At 37.4% G+C, this 25,746-nt stretch overlaps 2 protein-coding genes across 2 annotated transcripts in view; both read left to right on the top strand.

Annotated features, from left to right (window-relative positions):
- The first annotated feature begins 7,731 nt into the window (after nt 1-7,731).
- LOC145667600 (uncharacterized) lies at nt 7,732-8,169 on the top strand. The gene has a single exon (XM_081735065.1). It carries the CDS (start codon nt 7,732-7,734, stop codon nt 8,167-8,169), a length of 438 nt encoding a protein of 145 aa, XP_081591191.1.
- A 6,425-nt stretch (nt 8,170-14,594) lies between these two features.
- The window catches only part of LOC145668150 (sorting nexin-10B-like), a 61,246-nt gene continuing 50,094 nt past the window's right edge, over nt 14,595-25,746 (top strand). The window contains exon 1 of the mRNA XM_081735735.1: nt 14,595-14,885. Within this exon, the coding sequence (XP_081591861.1) occupies nt 14,841-14,885 (45 nt within the window). The 5' untranslated portion in view covers nt 14,595-14,840. The remainder of the gene's footprint in view (nt 14,886-25,746) is intronic.

The raw sequence follows: 25,746 nt of genomic DNA on the forward strand, positions 1-25,746 counted from the left end.
TATTAGTTATACAACCTTTCGTCAAACAAAATGTTAGAAACAACCAGGAAAACTAACATTTATATACAAATATTCAGATCATGTCTTGCCCCCTCATTTTTAACGTCCAACCGCCGCCACTGCTCATAAAGCACTTATTTATCTTTAGCAAAGAATTCGCTGCAAATCATTGCAAAGTTCAATTTGCAGAGCATTAGTCCTTTCACAGTTAACTTTTTCATTAAAGTTCTCTATGGTAAAAGCGCTAGAAGTTAAATAACTTTGCGACTAAAAAAATAAATTTCTCCGTCTGACCGGTACAAAACACGAAACCGGCCGGGACACTAGGACGACTCCTCAAAACCGGGATTGTCTCAGTCGAACCGGCACGTATGGCACGCCTAGTTTCAGGTATTTAAGAATTTTGGAGTTTTCTCTTTTCCTCACAGTGGAAAATATTGTTGAATGAGAGTATGGCGGTATAACCATGGAGGTTCTAGGCTCTAACTCCTTATCTTAATTTTAGTGACGCCATTCTGAACGCTAATCTTTGGATTTGCAGAATTTGAAAGGAGAGAAAGCGAATGAAGCTAGCTATTAGAACGAAGCTAGCTAGATTTATAGATAGAACAACATTTAAGCACATTGTTGAATAATGATAATGTATTCAATGAAGCAATTTGAAATGAAATTGTTATCATTAGTTCAGAAATTAGTCTTTGTGGAATTTCTATTTGTCGTCCCATTCATAAAGAAAGTGTTTCATTGTAGAATCGATTGATAGTAATGTTAGTCACAGTTTCCAGGTTCAACTTATTTTCGCTTCTAGCTCGTGAACATGCATCATCACGTTTTCAACGAACTTAAAAAGTTCGTTATTGAATTTTGTATATCTGTTGGTGTGTGTGTGTGTGTGTGTGTGTGTGTGTGTGTTATTTGTGAATTTTTCAATTTTGAGGCCTCCATTCGATAGAACATCAAAAACTAACGGAGAAAGTGATGGAATTTTTCGTGTCACTCTTACCGTTTCCGAGATAGTCCCAAAAAGTTCCTATTTTGGGAAATTTAGTAAGGAGTCATATCTCGGGAACCGTAAGTTATAGAGAGATGATATTGGTGTTGATCAATATCTAAGAGGATGGAGAACATTTTGATACCAAATAGTAGTCGGTGGCCACTGGCCAACTGGCCACCATTTCCCAAATATTGACCAAAAAAAGTTTGGATTTTGGGAGATTTAAGGAGCCATATTTCGGGAACACTAAATCATAGAGAGATGATATTTTTGCGAATTTTTCAATTTTGAGCCCTCCATTTTGAGCATGTGTTTTCGTAAAACAACATATCGTAGAACGTTTTAGCAGAACTCTTAAACAAAACAAGTGGAAAAAGTTTAGTACTCAAGTAAATTATAAATGGATAGATTACAACAAACTATAACCCTCTTAAATTATGATGGCACAACACCTGTGACATGGCGTCGACCTTCGGAATTTGCTTTATAAGTGTCTAGTAAAGCTTTTTAGACCGGGTTTTTTGCATTCATTCAAATAAGGAAGCATCATAGAACATATTTTATGGACATTTTGCAGCCTCGCGTGCTCTCTGGGGGCTGTGACGTCACAAACATGGACGATGCGTTTTAAAAAAAGGGTATATTAGAGAAGTTTTTTCAAAAAATCCCTGACACATTACTATTCACCCTAAAATCATGGTTTGTACCTCGTTGGATTCGTTATGAGACAGGCTTCCGAAATGTACCACTCAAATTCCCTTTTCCCCATTTTACTCTTTACAGGTACACGATAGCGAAATTTGAGTGGTACCATTTGAAAGGCTGCCTTACGCTGAAGAAAATGAGGTATGACTCATCTTGCTAGAGTCAACAAACGTGTGTCAAAAAAATCTCAATTTCTTTTTTTTTTAATTTTTTACACATTTTTAGTCAATTACTTTAGTAAAGTATCTACAGTATTATCACCATTTATTCTAAAGTCATGATACGTACCTCGTTTTCTTTGGCATGAGGAGCTCCTTCGTGGCTAAGCGGTTAGCGTACGCGCCTTTGGCGTGGGAGACCCGGGTTCGATTTCCGGCGGGAGCTCATGTGGTTCGGATTCCACGTTAATCAGTAGGTCCACGTCTCATATAGCCTCGCTGCTGAAAGGGACGCTAAACTAAAATCAACTCAACTCAACTCTTTGGCATGAACCAGTCTTTCAAACGGAACCACTCGTATGTCTCTAGCATGTACCATAGCGGAGAAAATTCGCAAAAAAGAAAATTTTTGTCAAAAAATCCCTTTTCCCCGATTTTGGGCCCCTCTGGCTTGCCGCTGTGTCAACCCACATGCGAGTGGTACCGTTTAAAAGACTGGTTTTAGCCAAACAAAACGGTGTATCAATCATGTCTCTACAATAATTAGGGATGAGTTAGGAAATTTTTATATAAAAATGGGTTATCCATTGCTCACATAGTGGAAAACCATACTGTTTGCACATGGGACAATATTTTTTCCTCTCTTATTTTTCAAGATATAACATTGAAACTTCGTACAGTTATTACACATAGTATGTAGTATGTTTGAGATTTTTTGGGGCTCTGTGGGTTGACACAGGGGCCGGCCAGAGGGGCCCAAAATCGGGGGAAAATGAATTTTTTGACAAAAATTTCCCTTTTTTGCGAATTTTCTCCACTATGGTACATGTTAGAGACATGCGAATGGTAACGTTTAAAAGACTGGTTCATGGCAAAGAAAACGAGATACAATTCATGGTCCCACAATGAAGTCTTGATGATGATTATGATAGTACAGAAATTCACTAAAAAGGTATTATCAAGGGAAAATGTGTAAATTGGCTGTAGCATCAAAAGTATTCATCCCAGGGCCACTCTTTGTATCTCATTCTCTTCACTATAAAGCAAAGTTTTTTTTAGTAGCGTTCGCATGATCGTATGCTATACCAAAGGTGAGATATTCGCGATAAAAAAATGGATTTTAAAAAATAAAATCCCTTTTTCCCACTTTGAGCGAAAATTTCCCGCATTTGGTACATTTTAGGGACATTTTACGGACGCAGTTGGAAACACTGCTTTACTAGAAACAAAAAGGGGTATGAACGATGATCCTACGATAAATAGTCTTGACGCAATAGATGATTGAGTGAAAATCTACAAAATACCTGAAAAATGCCATAATTTAAAAGGGTTAATGAGTATAATAATAAAGTACACAGACCGATTGGTATTAAGCCTGTAGAAGTTAATTTTCAACCAGTTTCTTTCTTCTTTCCTAGCCTGTTATTTTTCTCTTTGTATATTTTTCTTCTCTCTTTTTAGTGTATGTTCTGAGGACTTAACAAAAATATTGGGTAATAGTAGAACACCTGAGCACCCCTGGAATTGGCGCTCCTGATTCACATTTTAAAAACGTGAGATCTCAATTTTTTTTTTTCGCAGTTATTTAACGCTGAATAATAAGATAAATGAGAATGTAGAAACTCCTCATGACAACGGATAAAGTAATCCTGAGTGTGGGCGCTCTATTTCCTGTTCTTATTTTAGCTGAGAGCAGAGGGAAATCCCCGCAGTAGGAAGAACAAGGAAGTTAACAGCATTATTCGAGGAAAATAATTCATCTGCAAATTGCATTTAAAGATAATAATAATAGTAATAAAATATCTGATCACGATGCTTGCAAGTGTTAAATTTTTAAATTTAGCAATTGATAAGTGTTTATAAAAGGTATCAGCGCATTTCCGCAATAATTACCAAATACAATGAAAAAAGGTAAACAATATCAACGTATGTCACTGTATTTGCACAGTTGATAACTTTTTAGAGTTTTGTGGTTATTTTCAGCATGTTCTATAGTGACGGATATGGTTCAATTGCCCTCCCGACATGGATTTTTGAAGGGAGGATCAGTTCTTCGAATCTTGTATCAACACATATTAAGATTTACTTACTCACACACTATAGTACGGTATTTAATAGTCTATATTTATATTTAATACTATAATACTATGCAGTGTTCATATATACAGGGTGTATCAAAAGTCCGAAGTCATAAACCAACTCCGTTATGATGAGTAAAGATTTAAAAAAAAAAAAAAAATGGAAAGAGACCTTGTGCCCCATTCTGGGCGACCATGTCAAGGATGTTCCATAAGGACAACAGAAGGAGCAACTTAAAAATTTCAAGCGATAATAGGGATCGTGTAATATACAGGGTATTAATGAACTAGATCGACAAACCGTGAGAGGGGATTTCTTACATGAAATTAATAATAATAATAATAATAATAATAATAATAATAATAATAATAATAATAATAATAATAATAATAATAATAATAATAATAATAATAATAATAATAATAATAATTCGTTTCGAACTAAGAAAAAGTACGGGGTACGTACAACTAAATCTCTTGTGCTTGCTAGTGATCCAGTATCCGAAAAGTAAACTCGGGTTTTGCATCTTGAAAGCACCATGAGGTTCTTTCTTTATATTTGGAATAAAATACTGAAGTGAATATGGTCTCTTTGTTGTCAATTCTACGACTTCAAGTAATATGGTTTTAGTTTGTGGTAGAACCTAACGGACACCTAAAGGTAAGGTGGCTATACGTTCTGCTTTAGGAAGGACTGTCCTGCATTTCAGATTGATTGTCTCACTGCCTAAAAAATGGTTGTCGGAACGAAGCTCCGCTTTTAGCGTACAGACCTATACAACTAAATGTTCTGACCTTCGCAGGATCAAGCGTAAACATATTCTACTGTGCTAAACAATGTCTACCGAAAATGAAATGTTTCTTTCAAAGCATGAAACTTACTTCAATTAAGAAGTAGTCCTGTATATTTTTGCATTTACAGCATTTCTAATTTTTCAAGGAACTTAAATAAGGTTTGTTGTATATTTCAAGCGTAACTTAACGTTTAAAAAAGCGTTTGTTGAAGGAACAACACAACGCATTTTTGCAAAACTATAATGCCAATGCAAAATAGTGTCGGACTTGCACTGCTAAAAACTAAAGTATACTAGGTGTTTCAAAACAACACCGACAACGTTTGGGAGGTGATTCCTGATAAGGCAAAAATTATAGACCAACCTGGGTGCACAAATGTTTCCTTTCGGAGTTATAGGCTGCCGAAAACTAGAAAAAATGAAGTCCATAGCTCCGAAACTATGGGACCTACTGTAGTCGGATGAAGACTTCACTTAGGAACTAGTATGTACCCTATCAAAATATGTAACTTTCAGAATCCTGTGGTACTTCTGCAACAATTGAAGACTTTGGGGCAAAAACCCGTTAAGTCCAAAATGTGAAAGTGTAAAGGAGGTAGCTTCACAATGGTTTCTCCTCATCCGATTTTCTGCAACTTGGCGTATGTATAGCAGTGTGCGAATTGAAAAATTTTCCCGGGGGGGGGATGAATTTCACCCATATGCGCACCCAGTCCCCCCCACATATATATATATAGTTCCCTTTTTCTATCTTATCTTTATATCCATTTAAAAATACTCCAGAGGTGGAAAAGTTATCCCTGCCAGGGATAAAATTGTTCTTCTCCAGGGTGGGAAAGATTTTTGTCAGGGGGGGAAATCCCCGGCATCCCCCCGCCAATTCGCACCCTGATGTATAGTATACTGAAAATAAATCGACACGTTTTTTTTTTTTTTTTTTTTGTTTCTTTCGGAAAATAGGTTAAGGGGACAAAGGCCTCATTTTCAAACAAGGGCTCCCTTGATTAAAAGGGCCAATTTAAAGAAACGAAACTCTGGCGATGCAGATATGACTTCAAATAAGAAATACCGGTTTTGTCGTTTTTGCGAGAAAAGGGTTGCAGGGGCTACGGCCCCCTTCGAAATGACAAAGAACCCCGCACAATCCTTATGGAAATTGGATTTCGGTGGAATTGCATAAAACCATGTTATATTGTAGATATGGTGTTCCTGAGAAAAAGTCTCAATGAGCACAACCGCAAATCACTGACCGTTTGGCCACTAGAGGACCACTTTTTTGAAAACAGCCGAAGATAACGACATTCTGGATTTCGGAAAAAATGACTAAAACCGTTACCGGTATATGTTATAGATATTGTGATTCTGAGAAAAAGTCCTAATGGGAATAACCACCAATCACTGGCCGTTTGGCCACTACAGGGCCACATTTTTGAAAGCAGCAGAAGATAGTGATATTCTGGATTTCGATGAAAATGAATGAAACTGTGATATGTTGTAGATGTTGTGATCCTGAGAAAAGTTCTTAATGGGCACAACCACTCACCACTGACCGTTTGGCCACTACAGGGTCATTTTTTTGGAAACAGAAGGTAACGGTCTTCTAGATTTCGGTGGAATTGCCTGAAACCATGTTATGTAGGATATATTGTGACCCTGAGCAGAGGCGGCCTTTGGGAGTGGCGACTGGGGCATCCGCCCCAGGCCCCGCGATGGGATATTCTCTTGTCACAGTCAGCTCAACTGCGGGGCCTCTGCAACATTCTAATGTATCGTAGCTTAGAATTAAGTGAATACTTTGGCTACTTTTAGAAGCCTTAAATTCCCGAAATCTACACCATTACTATGAAAGCGCTTAGCATGATATTTTTGGTTTTAAAGTACCGTAATAATTACGCCCTTGAGTTTCGGATTAACAATGGGTCAGCAAACAAAGCGACGCTAATACCGTGCACGTGACTCTAAATGGCCTTGTCTCAACTTTTCTTTGTTGTCGAAATAGAGTGAGAAGTCATATTGTTTGTTGCTTTTGGGTCAGAAGAGTGGTCCTGTTGCTACGGATACCTCTGAGCCATCGCTTCCAAGAAATAGCTCCTATTGCACGCCTTGTGTAGCACCTCAGTTTGGCTTCGGAATTCGGACCGCAAAGTCGTAGTGAGATGTGGATACGTAATGTTATGATTAGTGCGTGAGTGTCTTCCGATTATTCGTTTATTGGGCAAAGAATAAGTGACCATCGTGAGTGGCAGAGACAGAGACAAATTCCGTAAATACGAAAGTGGGGCTGCGAAAGCCAAGAAACGGAAATATAAAGAAGATTTCATTCAGAAGCAAAAGGGATCTTTGGACAAGTTTGTTGTAGCGGTAAAATCAGCGGATCAACACCAAAAACTTGAGAACACGGATGATGATTTGTCTGTGACTGTGAGCGACCGGTGTGATGCGACAGACCAGGTTGTGATACCAAGTTTTGCGTCCGATGAAGAAAACAAACTAGCCGGCAACAAAACTGTTTCTACGCCCTGTTGTCCCACAAGCACTTGGTGCAATTCTCTGGGGACAACGTTGTTGCAACAGACCCAGAAAGTGACCTCTCCTGTGAAAGCGCGACCATTCTTCTGCATGCTTCTGACACTCTTCAAACGACGAGCACACTGTTCGAGGACATATACGATCCAGGTAATTGGAAACATATTAACAGTGAAGTGCGTGACATGTTAGTGGAGAAGGGTCCAATCAGGCTAAGTGACTGTGAATACCCAAAGGACGAAGGTAACAGACATTTTTCGAACAATTTCTTTAGACGGAGGATGCCGAACGGAGAAACAGTGGATAGGCGATGACTAAGTTATTCGAAGATCAGAGACAGAGTATTTTGCTTTCCTTGTAAGTTGTTTGGCACGACAGCTACTAGAGGCCAGTTAGCAAACGAAGGCTGCTGCGACTGGAAGCATCTTGGCGATAAACTTCAGCACCACTAAGTTTCTGTAAATCACGTTAAGTGCATGACAGCGTGGTTGGAATCAGCTCGGAGAATGTCCAATGGCAGCGCAATAGATAAGATGATGCAAGAACGAATTAGAAAAGAAAAGCTGCATATGCGCGCATTGTTAACAAGATTTCTAGCGATTGTACAGTACCTTGCCGAAAACAGCGCATTTCGTGGGAGAACGGAGAAACTTTATGCGCCGAACAATGGTCAGTTTTTAGGCTTAGTTGAGATGCTGGCCAAATTTGATCCAACCATGCAAGAACATCTCCGCCGAATTAAGAACGACGAGGCTCACGACCATTACCTCGAGCATAGGATCCAAAACGACCTTATCGACCTGATGGCGTCAGAAGTAAAGGGGAAAATTATTGATAAAGTAAAACTTGCTAAATATTTTGCGTCATCCTTGACTGCACGCCTGATGTTGGCCACAAAGAGCAGATGTCCCTAATATTGCGTTTTGTGGACGTATCAGATCCGGAAGTGAAGGTGGTGGAGCACTTCATCGAATTTCTGGATGTAGACAACGCAACAGGAAAGGGGTTGTCTGAAGCTTTTCTTGCCGCACTGGCGAACCTCGGTCTGGACATCGCCGATTGTCGTGGCCATGGGTACGACAATGGTGCGAACATGAAGGGAAAACACCAAGGAGTTCATGGGCACATTCTTCGCATGAACAGTCGAGCATTTTACACTCCGTGTGGCTGCCATAATTTGAACCTTGTTTTAGGAGACATGGCTAAATGCAACTCCCAAGCAGTGACGTTTTTTGGTGTCATACAGAGAATATATAAATGCTTTGCTGCCTCGGCTGAAAGGTGAAAATTTTTGAAAGAAACCGTGCCTTTCATGACTACAAAATCACATTCAGAAACGCGGTGGGAGTGCCGCCTGGAAAGTGTGAAAGCGCTGCGTTATCAGACGAAAGAAGTCAGGAAGGCACTGTTGACTGTCGCAGATACCGCCAATGATCCGCTAGTAAAAAGGGAAGCCGAATGTCTTGCAAATTATGAACTCGAAAGCTTCGAATTTATTCTGAGCTTAATCATATGGTATGACATTTTATTTGCTGTGAATGCTGTCAGCAAAACTTTGCAATCAGCTGACATGCAGCTCGATGTGGCAATACAGCAAATCAAAGGCCTTGTTACTTTCTTGAGAAAGTACCGGGAAACCAGATTCTCCGATGCTATGATCGCAGCAAAGTAAATTGCGTCCGAAATGAACGTAGCTCAGAAATTCAAGGAACGAAGAGTCAGATGCAAGAAAAAACAATTCGATTCTGAGGGTAACGACGAAGAAACATCGCCGGAGGAGTCCTTCAGAACAGGATATTTCTTATGGATAGTGGATCAAGCACTTACCTCAATGGAAAAAAGATTCGAACAACTGGAAGAGTATGCTTCAATCTTTGGATTTCTATACAACTTGAAGGGTTTGCGGTCATTGAATGACGATTATTTGTTAAAGTGCTGCATGGATTTGGACAACATGTTACGCGCAGAAGATTCACGCGATTTGGACGGAATTGACTTGTGCGCAGAATTGAAGATTTTTCGAGAAATGCTTCCTGATAACATCAATGCCGCCCAAGAGTGTCTTCAGTACGTTTGGCCCTTCGAGATTCATTTCCCAACCTTTTTTATTGCATACAGAATTATGTTGACAATTCCTGTGACAGTTTTCAGCGCGGAAAGAAGCTTTTCGAAGTTGAAACTTATCAAAAACTATCTACGATCAACAGTGGCGTATTTAGGGGGGTGGCTTCCGGGCTTAAGCCCCCCCGAAATCTTACTTAGTATAGTAAAGTAAATGAAATATCTTGCAGAATTTTTACATTTCCAGGCAAAGCCCCTCCCGAAACAAAATCGTAAATACGCCACTGACGATCAACAATGTCGCAAAGCAGATTGTGCGGTTTAGCTATTTTGTCCATCGAAAAGGAAGTTGCCTCAACAATGCACCACGAGGACCTTATCAACGATTTTGCACAGCGAGAAGCCAGAAAAGTGGACTTCCGTCTGTGACCGTCAAAGCAGCTGCTTCGTAAGTCAGTGATAGTTTTATTATGTGTTCTAGTTTGTTGATCTTGCATGCATGTAAAATGTTTCCGAATCATTAATGTCGTAAGTTATATCGACCCCCATGCCATAAGAACCCCTTACCCCCTCAAAAATTTCACCTATGTTTCCTGGTTTCGGGGGGAGGGGGCTTCGCCTATCGAACCTCCCCGCCCGGGGCCCCGCATACTACTAAGGCCGCCTCTGCCCTGAGGAAAAGTCTTAATGGGCACAACTACCACTCACTACGAGGCCACTTTTATGAAAGTAACCGAAGATAGTGAAGTTCTGGATTTCGGTGAAAATGACCGAAACCGTGATATGTTCTAGATATTGTCATCCTGAGAAAAAGACTCAAGGGACACAGCCACAAATCACTAATCTTTTGGTCACTACAGGGCTACTTTCTTGATAACAGCCGAGTATAACGATATTCTGGATTTCGGTAAGATTAAGTAAAACTAAAATATGTTGAAGATCTCATCATGAGAAAAAGTCTTAATAGGCACAAGCATCGAATTATGACCGTTTGGTTACTATAGGTCCAGATTTTTTTAAAACAGCCGGGTATAACGATATTTTTGATTTCGGTGTAAATAAATGAAACTGTGATATGTTGTAGATGTCGTGACCCTGAGAAAAATTGTCTAGGGCTTTCCAAGTTTTTCCTTTGTCCCGCAAGATGAACATATAAATGTTGTCTGTTGGCCGATACTCTTCCCATCCCTTTTTCTGGTTATAAGATCGGACTTTTCAGGGTTTCATACAATTTTACCAAAATTCCAGAGTATCCTTACCTTCCGCTGTTTTAAAAAATGTGACCCCGTAGTTGCCAAATGGTCATTGATTGGTGGTTGTGTCCATGATTTTTTCGCAGGATCACAACATCTACAACATATCACAGTTTCAAGCAATTTCACCGAAGTCCAGAAAAACGTTACCTCCTGTTCGGTTTAAAAGATGGCCCTAGAAGCCAAACGATCATTGATGGATGGTTGTGATTCTTCAGACTTTTTTCTCAGGATCAGAATATCTACAACATATAACGGTTTTAAGCAATTCCACCAAAATCCAGAATAACGTTACCTTCTACTGTTTTAAAAAATGTGGCCCTGTAGTGGCCAAACGGTCAGTGATTGGTGGTTATCCCCATTAAGACTTTTTCTCAGGATCACAATATCTACAACATATCACATTCTCAGTCATTTTCATCGAAATCCAGAATATCACTATCTTCGGCTGCTTTCAAAAAGTGACCCTCTAGAGGATCGCAATATCTACAACATACGAGGGCTATCCAGAAAGTAGATTACGTTTTGGAATAAAAAATCAACAAAGTATAGGAAACAAATTTTATTATATACAGATGAAAGCCACACACAAATACTACTTTTCGACATAGTCACCATTCAAATTAAGGCATTTATCGTAGCGATGTACGAGCTTGGAAATTCCTTCGTCGAAAAATTCGGCCGCCTGCGACTTCAACCACTTCGTTACCTCTTCTTGCAGCTGTTCGTCGTCATCAAAACGCTGCATAGCCAGCCACTTCTTCATTGCTGGGAATAGGTGGAAGTCGCTGGGTGCCAGGTCGGGACTGTACGGCGGATGAGGAAACAACTCCCACTGAAAAGATTCAAGAACTTCACGCGTGACATTTGCCGTGTGGGGCCGGGCGTTGTCGTGAATCAACAAGATCTTAGAGCTCAACATTCCTCTGCGCTTGTTTTGAATTGCTCTTCTGAGGTTTTGCAGAGTTTGGCAATACCTTTGAGCGTTTATTGTAGTGCCTCTTTCCAGGAAGTCCACCAAAATCACACCTTTTCTGTCCCAAAAAAACAGTCGCCATCATCTTCCTTGCCGACATTGTTTGCATGCATTTCTTGGGTTTTTGGGGAGAACCTGTGTGCCCCCACTGCATTGATTGCAATTTCGTTTCACAGTTCACGTGTTTCACCCATGTTTCGTCACCAGTAACGATGCGATCGAGTAAAGAGTCACCATCCTTATTGTAGGCGTCCAAAAAGTGCAACGCTGCAGCCATTCGCTGATTTTTGTGGTCCTCTGTCAAGATTTTTGGAATCCATCTTGCACAAAACTTGTGGTAACCAAGCTTTTCGCTGATGATTTCGTGCAACAAACTTCGCGAAATTTGTGGAAAACTCAAAGAAAGTTCCGTTATTGTGAACTTTCGATTTTCACGGACTTTAACATCGACTTTTTCGACAAGTTCGGCAGTCACTTTGCTGGGTCTCCCACTTCGATCTTCGTCGTGAACATTGGTTCGGCCATTTTTAAATCTTATGACCCACTGTCGCACTCCACCTTCAGTGATAATGTTGTCCCCATACACTTCACACAGCTGCCGATAGATTTCTATCGGTTTACAGTTTTTTGCTGTCAGAAACCTTATTACTGTACGCACCTCGCGGGATTTTCAATTAACGCAGACATTTCAAACCGTCACAGTATCTTAACGGAGCACAGCACGAACCTCTCACTAGCACGGCTAGATGCCGACTGAGCTGCGCAACGCTCTGACCCCAAGATGGCCGCGCTAGCCCCGCCCCTAGCGGACACAGACGAAAACGTAATCTACTTTCTGGATAGCCCTCGTATCACGGGTTTAGTCATTTTTACCGAAATCCAGAATATCGTTATGTTCGGCCGTTTTTAAAAAAGTGGCCCTGTAGTGGCCAAACGGTCAGTAATTTGTGGTTGTGCCTGTTGAGACTTTTTCTCAGGAACACCATATCTACAACATAACATGGTTTTATGCAATTCCACCGAAATCCAATTTCCATAAGGATTGTGCGGGGTCCTTTCTCATTTCGAAGGGAGCCATAGCCCCTGCAACCCTTTTCTAGCAAAAACGACAAAACCCGTATTTCCTACTTTGAAGTCATCTTTGCATCGGCAGAGTTTCGTTTCTTTAAATTAGCCCTTTTAATCAAAGGGCCCTTGTTTGAAAAGGGGGCCTTTGCACCCTTAACCTATTTTCCGAAAGAAACAAAGAAATACTTGTCGATTTATTTTCGGTCTAGTATATATATGCCAAGTTTGAAGAAAATCAGGTGAGGAGAAACCATTGTGAAGCTACCTCCTTTACACTTTCACTTTTTGGACTTAACGGGTTTTTGCCCCAAATCTATAATTTTTATAGAGGTAGTTGGTGAGTGCTTCAAGTTATATGTCTATCGCCAAACAACATCTATAAATTGTTGTGTGAGAACCTCAGGATTCTGAAACATGTATTTTTGGATAATGCACATATTATTTCCTAAGTGAAATCTTGACCCGACTACGGTAGGTCCCATAGTTTTGGAGTTATGGACCTTTAAATTTAATTTTTTCATGTTTTCGGCAGCCTCAAACTCCGAAAGGAAGCACTTGTGCACCCAGGTTGGTCTATACTTTTTATCTTATCTTGGTGTCAGGAATACTTCCCAGGTTTTGAAACACCCTGTATGTAAAAACTGTAACCGGAGAAATATTTCCGAAAATAATAATAATAATAATAATAATATTATTATTATTATTATTATTATTATTATTATTATTATTATTATTATTATTATTATTATTATTATTATTATTATTATTATTATTGTTATTATTAAGTTGGGTCATGGGGGGTAAGGGCTACTTTACATGCATCGCCTGACCTTTTTATTCTTTTTATGCACTCAGAAATAAATATATTGCATTCTTATTAATACGTTAAAAACAAAGAAATTGCAATAAAAGTCACACATAGCCAAGAATAGAAACATAAATTGAAGTATTGAGATTTCATACATCCCTTCTTGGTCATGCTAGGATTAAACAAAGTCATTACACAAATTTAAATACCCTAAAGGGGCAATTACGAAAACCGTCCCGCTTTCACTCGCGAAAAACATGGCCACTAAAGGAAAACATTGGGTTTTCCGAGGGGACATTCATCGTGGTATGCGCGTGTGTGTGCGTACACGCGTATTTATTTTTATAGTTCTATTTGTTTTATTTATTCCAATAATCTTAATAAAGGTTACATCATGTGCGTGAGTTTTCTCAGGTTTCTCCCGTTTCCTCCCACTTTCTGCATTCCACCATTTAATTCATTTCTCTCATCACCGTCCCCTTTAGCCTAGCCGGCATTTTTTTTTTTTTTTTTTTTTTTTTTTAGCAATGATCCCTGTGAGTGTCAAAATACAAAATAGCTATCGAGAGTATCGTTTCGTATCGGTTTGCGTCAACACAACTCAAAAATTGGATTTCTGAATTGAAAATTGGAAACTGAACTGAACACATACTGTAGGCCTATTACAGAAGCGAACTATGTCTGCTCATTGGCAGTATTGCAGTTTCATTGACGAGTAGTATCAATGTATCAAAACTGTAGTATATCAGAATTGTCTCCTTAGAAGCTAAAATATAAGTCACGCAAAATCATTAATAGTAACTTAATAGTAACACAAATAATTAATTTTTCTCGTACTTTTAATAACCGAATCAAGTAAACTGATAAGAGTGTCACCACTGTGTGGATCCGCCTCTGAAAATCTATTACATTTATGTATCGACTTGATTTGCCATACACATTCTTGGCAAACCTTGCCATACACTTGATTTGGCATACCTTGTCGAAGTTTTAAAATTAAGTCTTGACAATCGGGATAAACCCGATCTTACAGGAAAATTAAATTGTTTCCGTGCTATCCGCTAATATGCAAATGATAATATTGACAAGAGATATTTTTCTTTACGTATGGCAGCACTGTATTACTGTATTGCCTGGCGGTATGCATGTTCACGTGACAGCAACGCGCGAAGGCTTTCTGAGGAGTGTTTGACGTCGTCTCATGCCAGGATTACATCAGCTGGGCGTACTATGTGCTTCTAGCAGCGAGAATGAGCATGTGTTAGTGTTGCTTGATTACTATTTGCAACAGTGAACTGTAGTGTGGAGGAAGAGTTCAAAGATCGGAGTGCTAATTCTTTTGAACTTTAATCGCAGAAGTTAATTTTAAGTTTCTTCATAAAAAGTTTGTGCGTCTGTTTTGTTTCTGATAAACGAAATATGGGGAAGGAAGCAATGGTTCCAACTCCAGAAGAAAGTTCAAAGGTTTGTTTTATTTGTTTATTTATTATTTTGTCGTTTGATGTTCTCGTGTTTCAATTTTATTGATTTTTTTTTTTTTTTGTATAACTTGTAGTTACAAATCTTCTCTACCTGAATTCATTTTAATGATAGAGGTTTTCAATACTGTTCTCTCGCCTTGTAATTAGGGAATTGTATGAATTTAAGATTGTGCTTTTCTGGGCAGTGTTAGAGAATGTATAAATCGCGTTCGGTTCATAATTAGAAATGAACTAGAACTCGTACTTCAGTATGAAAATAATAAAATACAGTTAAAACACTCAACGTACGTAGAGTATTTGAATTCTTTCATCCACTTGCAAGTAATAATAATTACCTGGGTATCAATTAAATTTCAGGTAATAATAATATTAAAATTTCTCTGCAATTTAAACACTAACAATCAGTGGCGGCCTTAGCAGGTAGGCACGGGCCTATCCCAAAATTTAAAAAAAAAAATACATTAACGCTAAAAGATACAATAAAGAGTAAATATATTTGCTATTTATATTAATGTTAAATAATTAACAAATAACATTAACTACTACTGTAAATATAATTTCCTACTGTCATTAATTAATCAAATGTATGTATCCAGAAGCGATTGAGCGGGCCTACCCAAAATTAAAATCTTAAACCCGCCCCTGCTAACGATATGTATATTGTCGGATCTCATTGATGCCTTAAGAAGGTTAACGTGAGAGTATCAAAAGCGTAGATATTGTCCGTGTCAGGATTTCTCACAGAAAATTTTGTCCCAGAGCAGTCTCGTATCCACGGGGGCAAAGGAACCGGACCCAAGGATTTTTTCCTGCTCCCCTGAAATGTTCACTGTAGGCTTGTAAATGAACTATAATATTGTTGGATCGGGCCTCCTAACTTCTACCGTCCCTTCCCCCCCCCCTATATATTTGGGCTGGCTACGAACCTGTCTCGGAGGTGTCTGTACAATTTGTACCATACGGGTGTTTCATGTTACATTGCGTTATAACTCTTCTATTTTAGCTTTTTTGTCCGTTTTTTTTTTGTTTTGTTTTGTTTTGTTTTGTTTTTCAAGTCCAGAGGCATTGTAGAAGACATTACGTATGGTTTCACACCTTCCTGCTTCCCGACATAGGAGGTGATGGCGTTATGATTTTAAAATATAGGCCTATATTTTCTCTTATGAAGCCTATGTTCATGATTTTTTGGCGGGCTTATTTTTGCACGTAGAAGATTGAAATTTTGCACAAACATTCAGTCCACCGAGTAGTATATACCACATTTTTTTCTCAGATTTCTGCGTTAAAACAGGGGGGGATCCAGAGGGGCTAAATGTTGAAAAAAGGGATATTTTTACACAAAAATCCCGTTTTTCCTCATTTTCCCGCCTTAGATATATGATGGAGACACGTGAGTCATATCGTCTGAAAGGCAGTTCTATTCTGAAGAGAATGATATGCAAACCATGATCCTAGGGTAATTAAGGATGTGTCAGGGAATTTTTATCAAAATATACTTCTGTGTAGGCGAATATGGGACATTTTCTGAATTTTTTTTTGGCGGGCTTATTTTTGCACGAAGAAGATTGAAATTGTGCACGAACATTCAGTCCACCGAGTAGTATTTACCAGATTTTTTTTCAGATTTCTGCGTTAAAACAGGGGGGTCCAGAGGGGCAAAAGTTGAAAAAAAGGGATATTTAGAGCAAAAAATCCCGTTCTTCGGGATTTTCCCGCCTTACATACATGATGGAGACACGTGAGTCATACCGTCTGAAAGGCAGTTCTATTCTGAAGAGAATAACGGTCGAATTATTATCTTAGGGTAATTAGGGATGTCTCAGGATTTTTTTTTCCTTGAGATCATGGTGTTTTGCGGTAATTTGGGGCATTGTGGGGATTCTTGATAAAATTTCTCCCGCCCTTACTATTCAACATAGAAACTTGAAATTTGGTACACACATTTAGTCTATCAAGTACTATTTATCAGATTTTTTTCAGATCTCTACGTTCACACAGGGCCGCTCCAGAGGGGCCCAAAGTGTGAGAAAAGAAATTTCCCTCCGAAATTTTACCTTTGACATCAATTTTCCCTCTTCTGGTATATGATATGGGCATGCAAGTGGTACCAGCTTCATTCTGCAGAGAATGAGGTATGAACCATGATCCTAGGATAAATAGTGACGATGCAGTAGCTGCTTGACTGAAAGTCTAAAAAATACCCCAAAAACCCAGGATCCCCAAAGGGCTAATCAGGGGTGCACCCACGCAGGGGGTCCACAGAGTCCTGACTCCCTCCTCCAAAGTGTGTAACTATATGCAGGACGTCTCTGGCAGGGGGTCGAGCGGGACACGTCCCCTCAATCTTTTTAAGTACAAAATATTCAATATTTTATTCTAATTTAATTTATTTACTAACGACAGAATAACATACAGTGCCGGATTTGGGTTTGGTGGGGCCGTAAGCTGTTGAATTAATTGGGCCCTTTTTGTACCCAGATGAACGTAGCACCCTATATACAGAAATGAAGAAACTAGTGACTTTTATGTAGCAAAGAGGCTACAAAGGATTGTTGCTATATTTAGAATTTATTTTATTCATTGTTTTCCTTATATTTTGCAAATGTACATCCAGTTTTTTTCTTTAATTTTTGGAAACCCCAAGAGAATGAAGCCCTAAGCTGTAGCTTGTTTAGCTTATATGAAAATCCTGCACTGATAGCATATAAATAATAATTATGTTTATTTGGAATATAATATTCAGGCTATGAAGCTACTATAACAAAGTTCTTGATATACCCTAGGGGGTCCGTGAAGGTAAGCAGAAAGGTAACAAATGGAATCGAAGATCATAAACAGGTTGGGCTAGGTAGTACTATTTGAATCACTTTTTTTGATGCCCCCCCCCCCAATTTTACATGCCAGGGACGCCAGTGTCTATATGTATTTGTACACGTTTTTAATACTGTATAGTAGCATGCGAATTTGATTTTTCCGTTTCCTGTATGCTGTTCGTTTCTTATAAAAGCAATCTAGTTCTATCATTTTTCTGAGAATATAGCCTAGGCTACATAAGTGGCAGTATTTACAAATTGCTTATCGTCTTTACGGGTATAAGAATAACATTGGTTCAATACTGCACACAGACGTAGTGTCTTGTGGTGTTGGACCTTCCCCTAGAAAAGTTTCTGCGTGCACGCCTATTGTAAAATTTATTTACTTATTACAAAATTAGTTATATAAAAATTTTCCACAATTACTAAAATGTTTATTTCTGATTTTACAGAAGTTAAAGAAAGAACTTTTATAATTAGTGAAATATTTATTTCCATTTAATTTTTTAAAAATTTCCATGACTATATTTAAATTTTATTTCTGTTTCTTTCTAACCTCTAAAGTATTTTACTTGTATGTTATATTAGAATTCCATTATAAATTTGGTGGTAATAGTAAACAAAATTCTAGAATATGTTTTCTAATGCCATGTTTCAAAGCTTCACTGAATCCATACGTTTTGTATTTGAAACTTTATGTAAGGAAAAATTTGCGACACCCTTACTGGAAGTGAGAGTAAAGGGTGATATTGCTTCAGAATAATACAGGAGTATAGAAATAACATCATACTCTCTCTCTCTCTCTCTCTCTCTCTCTCTCTCTGTGTGTGTGTGTGTGTGTGTGTGTGTGTGTGTGTGTGTGTGTGTGTGTGTGTGTGTGTGTGTGTGTGTGTGTGTGATTATTATAAATAGGCTTGTATTACGTCCCGGCCAGTTTCGTGTTTTGTCCCGGTCAGACGGAGAAACTTATTTTCTAGTCGCAAAATTATTTAACAACTTCTAGCGCTTTTACCATAGAGAACTTTAATGGAAAAGTTACAGTGAGAGGACTAATGCTCTGCAAAATGAACTTTGCAATGATTTGCAGTGAATTCTTTGCTAAAGAAAAATAAGTGCTTTTTGAGTAATGTTCATTCAAGTGAAAAGTATAAGCTTGAATAATGTATAGTAGTTCTTCCTTTCCTCTTCATTTTGCGGATGTTAAACGAGCTAGTTAAATTTTGTCTTACAGTAAAATTAGTTTTTTAATGCATATATTTAAGCAGAAACAAGGTTTCAAAGAAATTGAACTGCTTTAGATCACCACATTTGACTACGTAACAACAAATTTTGAGATTAAAATACTCACTGATTTCTGCATTATTATTATTATTATTATTATTATTATTATTATTATTATTATTATTATTATTACATTCCTTGAACAGTGCACAATTTACATTTTACAGATTATTAAAATATAATTATTCACTAATACACGTTATTGTGATAAGCCTCACAACAGCATCCTCAAACCTTCGCCGAGATTACAAACAAAAGATCTCCTCCAGTTCCTTACCAGAGGGTAGCGTTCCCAAAACTGATGCAACGTTCCCTCTTTGTACTGCCATGCTGATGCGTTGCAGTAGAAACGAGGTTGCTCTAGCATCTCCTGACGATAAACGAATGCGATGACCAACTTCTTTTATAAAGTTAAGGCCTTCGGGACCCCATGAACCACCCGATTCGACAGCTATAGCGACAAAATGATATTTGTCGAGTAAATTGCTATATTTCCTGCGCTTTTCTGTTTCCCGGCGAGCAGCCACGTTGCCAGCTTGTGCTGAGGAAGAATGTATATTTGAAGGGGCGAAGGTGTCGGAACAAGTAAAATCCCATAGAAGTGCTTTTCCTTTCTTCCACGGTATTAGTCATACCATCTGGCCTCTTGCCGTCTGCACGACTGCATCCCAACGGTTCACATATAGAAGAAACTCCTGCTGAAATTAGTGCCCTCATGATAATGTCGTTGACGCTGGAGTGGCGTGAATGTCTGCCCGCACTATTGGCACAGGAGAGTCCATGAAGGCCCTTCTTGTCTACGACACTTCTACAGGCAGGACATCTGTGTTGCTCGCAAACATCTGCTCCCAAATGCAGTGCACTGGCAATTCGAAAACTGTCATTGGGAAGATGTAATCCTAAAGAAGGTGACGGGATAGCATGGAGCCAAGCTCCTGCTTCTGGAGATGATGTAGCTAGAAGTCTGGCCTTATCTTCTGGGTTATCGGATGACTGAAGCAGAGCTGAAAAGTGATGATTTATAAGAGGATCGTCCCAAGAGGATTGTAGTCCTCTCTTATCAAGGTCAGGGGGATCTGATCCCACTATAGATGAACACTTAGCAATGCTATCGTTGACATCCGAATCCGATACTAGGCTAAGATCTTGTTGGAGAATGGTCTCGATCAATGGCTTAGCGCCATAGAATGAAGACAGAAAGGATTATTATTATTATTATTATTTGATACTACAAATGAAAATACTCTTTTTGTGATTATTATCACTTATGCAGTGTAAATTTGTTTGAATTCTGAGTGGCGTGTAGTAATAAATCTTATATTAGAATTTTGAAAAACGTGAAGTATGAATTTTTATTACGTCTGGCTCAGTTGAGGATTTATCACGAGAATGGTTGATAAAATATTGACAATAACAAAAATGTCCCGGTTTGGAGCTTCAGAGTTCTGTGAAGTTTAACTATAAGGGTCGTTAAACTCTGTGATATCTAATAAAACGAAAGCAAGAGTAATAATAGACATCAAATATCAGTAACAATAGCAGTGGATTTCAGCTGACAAAAGTTCAAGGCCGGAATGTGATTTAAAGACCAAATAGCTGTTATTATTTATTTATTTATTTATTCGTGTTTGTTTATTTTTAATCTGGTTCACCAACTATTAGAACTACTGGGGTTTCTAGTATTTCAATCACTTGAATGGAATAAATATAACTTGAATGTACCTTCAATTAAGGAACAAGAAAAACGTAAAGTCGATGGCTTGAATCATAGATTGAAGAAACTGATAAGATGTGGATGACTCATATCTGTATGATTATATGTAAGACTAGGACCTATAATATATTTGTTCATTGAAAATGTGATCTGGGTATTGTGTTTTTTCACTATAGATTCTTTTGCTGTAGCAATACGTTGTGTACATTATTTTTCTTTCTTGTGTTGTTCAGATACTAGTGGTTATCATAAAAGACGTAATTCACGGAACAAAAAGCAATATCTTTCCATTGTTATTCTAAAGAATAGTATATGGCAATGACGGAAAAATAAGTTATCGGTAAATGTTTTGAGATAACATAAATCAAACAAATAGTTTTATTTCGTGGTAACGTTTGTTTATTTCTTTAATATATATTGCATTTTATTATTTTTCCGTTTAGTTCTGCTTTTTTTATGTTCATACAAATGGAACTAGCTGATTGTAAAAATAAAAAAAAAAGTCATTAATGAAACTCGTTAACGTGAGATGAACATAAATTTCTTTTGAAATGGTCTTGTATAATAATTGATTTAATGTAACCGAGAGAGAAAAAGAGTATTGATAAGCCTTAATTATTGTACACATCAAAATCTTGGTGTACGGGTAGAAATATAAATTGCCAATTATTTTCTGAAATGTTACAGTGTTTAGCATTGCTAATTGCCTTATACGCATATCTAATATACTTGCTTGCCCAGAAATCTATAATAGAAATATGCACATATTCATTTAGGATTACGATAGTACAGACTTCAAAAAAATAGGACTTTTTTATTTTTCATAAAAATATTTATATTTGTCGTCAACTCTCCCAATTGTATAGCGAGAAAAATATGAATTACGCAACTAAAATCTTTACAATACCGATTACTGATATACCAATGCAGTGTTTCAGGTCAACATCTATTGTATAATTTTCATCCGAAATTTATATACGTATGTAATACACTAGTAGACTGTCGCCTATCCAGCTCTCTGTAGTTCGTTCTCTCAGTAATCCAGTCCCAACATCTGACGTCTGCCGCAGAACATTGCAACAATCTATCACGATTGTATTTATTTATACTGTAGCTGCGAAAAAAAAAATACATACGGTATTATTGTAGCTTCTGTTTTTTGTTGTTTGCAAAGCGGTTGCGTGATGATGAATGCTGCACATCGAGCGTCTTCATTTCTTCAACTGAAAATTTGGGACATATTTTATAGCAGGGTTGGCTGGTTTAAACCATGATTTAAACCTTGGTAAAAATAAATAAATCGTGTGAGCTTTATGGTGATGTTCCACATATCAAACAGTCTGCGTTAGTTTTATCTCCTTTTCACCTTTTAATCAAATCATCCCATGTTCAATTCTCGGTCGAACCATAATTCTTCTTTCAAGTGTAAACCGAGTAGCGGTTCGGATGTCACTTTAAGCGAAAGTCATTTTGATAAGGTCTCGGTATTACATAAAGATTTTAAGCCTAAACATACGAAACTAATCCAAATTGTATATTTCTGCTTGCCTGAATGCCTGTTGTTTTATAAAGAAGCCAAGGTTGCTTAAATATATTGATAGGAATTGACAAAAGTTATCGACTGGGTACGTAGCTTCCAACATTAGCTTGGATTGGACTTTGTTTGTTTTAGTTTTATTGAATGAGCTACGTATTAAATTTGTAATTTAAAACCTCAGTTTTAGCGTCTGATTATGATACGTTGACCTTAAAATTTTTATGCAAAGCAATAGCAGGAATTTCCCGTTATTGCTTTGCATTTAAAATAATAACGGGATTTTCCCGATGGCTAAGGCGGGAGTATCCAGATTTAAGAAATTTACTGACCGAACTTCTTAAGCTTATGCGACTCCTTCCAGCATAACCCCATTGTTGCATGATATCAACACTTATTTCTGTCCATATGTAATATAATTACATAGAGCAAATTATTTAAACCAAAAGAATCTGATTTAAGCAAAACAAAAGAAAAAGTTTAATCCAAAAAGGTCGTTTTTTTTTTTTTTTTTGTTTTTTCAAAATAAACCATGGTTTTTGCCAACCCTGTTTCATAGTGAGTGATAATATACGTACTTTCATTGAAATATTTGGCATTTCAAGAATAAAAAGTAGGAACTAGCCTCGATTTTTGTGTTAAGTATTATTATTCTTGAACTTATTTTTTTCGAATCTAGGAAAAAAATATGAAATCTTCAATTTAACGTCTCACGATTATGCCCTTTAGGCTAAAGGAGGCTGATGATTAATGAAAGTGAATGATCGAGTCAAGTCGTATTAGTGGAATGAGAATGCGGGAAGAAACGAGAGAACTTGAGAAAACCCTTGATGTTTGTCACCCACAATCTCAGACTCGAGTACCCAGTAAGTTTCGCCCGACGATTGTCAGTTCAACACATCTAATCGGTCGACTACATCAATTAACCACCGTCCCCTCTATGAATCTTGACGTTGATGTCTATATACCTAGGGGAAAAAAAGAAAGAAGACACTTCCTAAAAACCCGCACCATTTTGGGATTTTAAAGCGTGTGGTAACCCTATGAACTGTACCTTGTCACACAAACAGGTACATGTTCCATTACATAAAATTGAAGGTTCGGTGCGCAAATGAAGGAACCCCTACAATGAAGAACGTAAGATATCTCTCCATTAGCCATGCGTAAAAGTGCCCATTAAAACTTAAGCTGTGCAGGAAAACATAGTTTTAAATGTCAACTAGACTATGCAGCATTTAAGAACATGCGAATATTAGATTATATTTTAATAGGAGTCAATTCTAAGCTTTTCAACAGCCCTTTTTCCAAATTACATATTATATTCATTACATATTATCATCTTCCTTGTAATCATATACAATTTTTATAGTTCATCATATCATGAAACTCATTTTTATCTCCTTTTTCAATTTCATAGAGGCTGTATTCAAAATTAGAATTAATATTCTCATATATATATATATATATATATATATATATATATATATATATATATATATATATATATATATATATATATATATATATATACAAGCCATAGGATTGAGTATAGCCCGCTCCCCCCAGTGATTTTTAACGAATCATAGTGATTCTAATGATTCATACTAGTTCATAATGAATCGGAATCGCATGTTATAAAGATTTAAGATGTAAATCTTGTGGTAAGAAGTTTTAGTATAAGTAGTAGTAGTAGCGGTAGTAGTAGTAGTAGCAGTAGTAGTAGTAGTAGTTAGTAGCTATAGTAGTAGTAGTAGTAGTAGTGGGAGTTAGTAGCAATAGTAGTAGTAGTAGGAACGGGTTAGAAGCCCCGCAGGGGTCTGTTGGGTTCTGTTCTCGATATAAGTAGTAGTAGTGACTCTTCCAGTTCCGGTGACAAAGAACTGGGGGGAGCGGGCTATACACAAGCCTATATATATATATATATATATATATATATATATATATATATATATATATATATATATATATATATATGAACATAGTTAAAATTATTAATTATCGATCATTCTGTTTTCTATAATGCTGCACATCATCTGTGAACAAATAATATATTTGCAAGAGCTCGAACTGATTTGATATTTCTAGGCATTAAATATAAATACATACATAATTTTACAAATGGATTAACTTTTGACGTACGATCCGAGGTCTTTACTTATTACAGCTTCATATTTTTAAACTAAATCGGTAGTTACAAACACAAACTCATACTGTGAAAACCAGTGATGTGCCGTAAACTATAATTTTACGTCTACGCGATTGTCTACTGTAATCTATACGTAATCTACATTACACCTTTTCTCGTGTAGACTATGTAGACAACACCGATCAAAAGTAAGGAAGAATTTCGTTGCTCGTTTGTTCATATTTCCTCATTCAGTTGTTTTGCTTCCATGCAGCGAAAGATTAGGGAAACGCAGGGGTGTAGCCATGGGGGGGCCCATCGGGGCCCGGCCCCCCCAAATGACTTCCTGGCCCCCCCAAATGACCAGCTTCATTGTAAGATTACCTCGCTTCACTCACTTGAAAATAACAAAGTTTGCATATAATTGATAATTTACGGTAAAACAGTATGGGAAAATACTATTTTACTATACCAATCGAAAAATTGTATGTTATTTCCTCCTTATACCAGTCGGAAAACAGTATGGTTTATTATTTTTTTTACAGCAGATCACACAGTTTACTGCGATATATATTTGACACTTTGAAAACAAATGTTTCAACAATTTACTGTAAATACTACCATAAAACAATGGTACTAAACTGATTTGTAAGTAGGCCTGCATTACATTTTTTATATGCTGTAACTAGTATTAAAAAAAAACATATTTATATCAGATGAAAAATTTGGTGAAAAACAACGTTTTTCAGTATGGATTTCAATTAATCGGTAATTTTCAATTATTTTTACATGTCACCATCCCCCTTAGGAGTAATAATGGGGACTGAATTTAGATTTAAACGGCATCAGAAGTGGCACTGTTCGTATCAGCCACTCCGAAAACTATGATTCAACATTAATATTGGTCATTTTCGATCATTTTTGTATATCTCCCCCTTCTCTTCAAAGTGCACATTCAAAGTAAAGCTATAAAAAAACATTCCAGGCCCGAAACTCATCTACGTTGAAAAGTTAATCGAAATCAGTCGGGTGGCTCAAGAGTTGTTACAAATGTAGTAATTTCATTATATATATATATATATATATATATATATATATATATATATATATATATATATATATATATATATATATATATATATATTACAGAGTGAATGGTAACTACGTGGACAAATTTGGGCGGGTGATAGTTCATCTAACAAGAAACAAAAAAAAAAAAAAGTCGTAGTGAACATGGGAAATTCCGTCCCGTTTAGGACTGACAGAGTGTCGAAAGCAATACATCATAGAGAGTGTGGTTAAAAATGTCACTTAGAAAGTCATACCTACTCTGTTGAAAAATGCATGTTTGGAAACACAGCTATGCGTGCGCACGGA

This window comes from Thermobia domestica, chromosome 13, assembly GCF_964235325.1.
Source record: "Thermobia domestica chromosome 13, izTheDome1.hap1.1, whole genome shotgun sequence".
Classification (NCBI taxonomy): Eukaryota; Metazoa; Arthropoda; class Insecta; order Zygentoma; family Lepismatidae; genus Thermobia; species Thermobia domestica.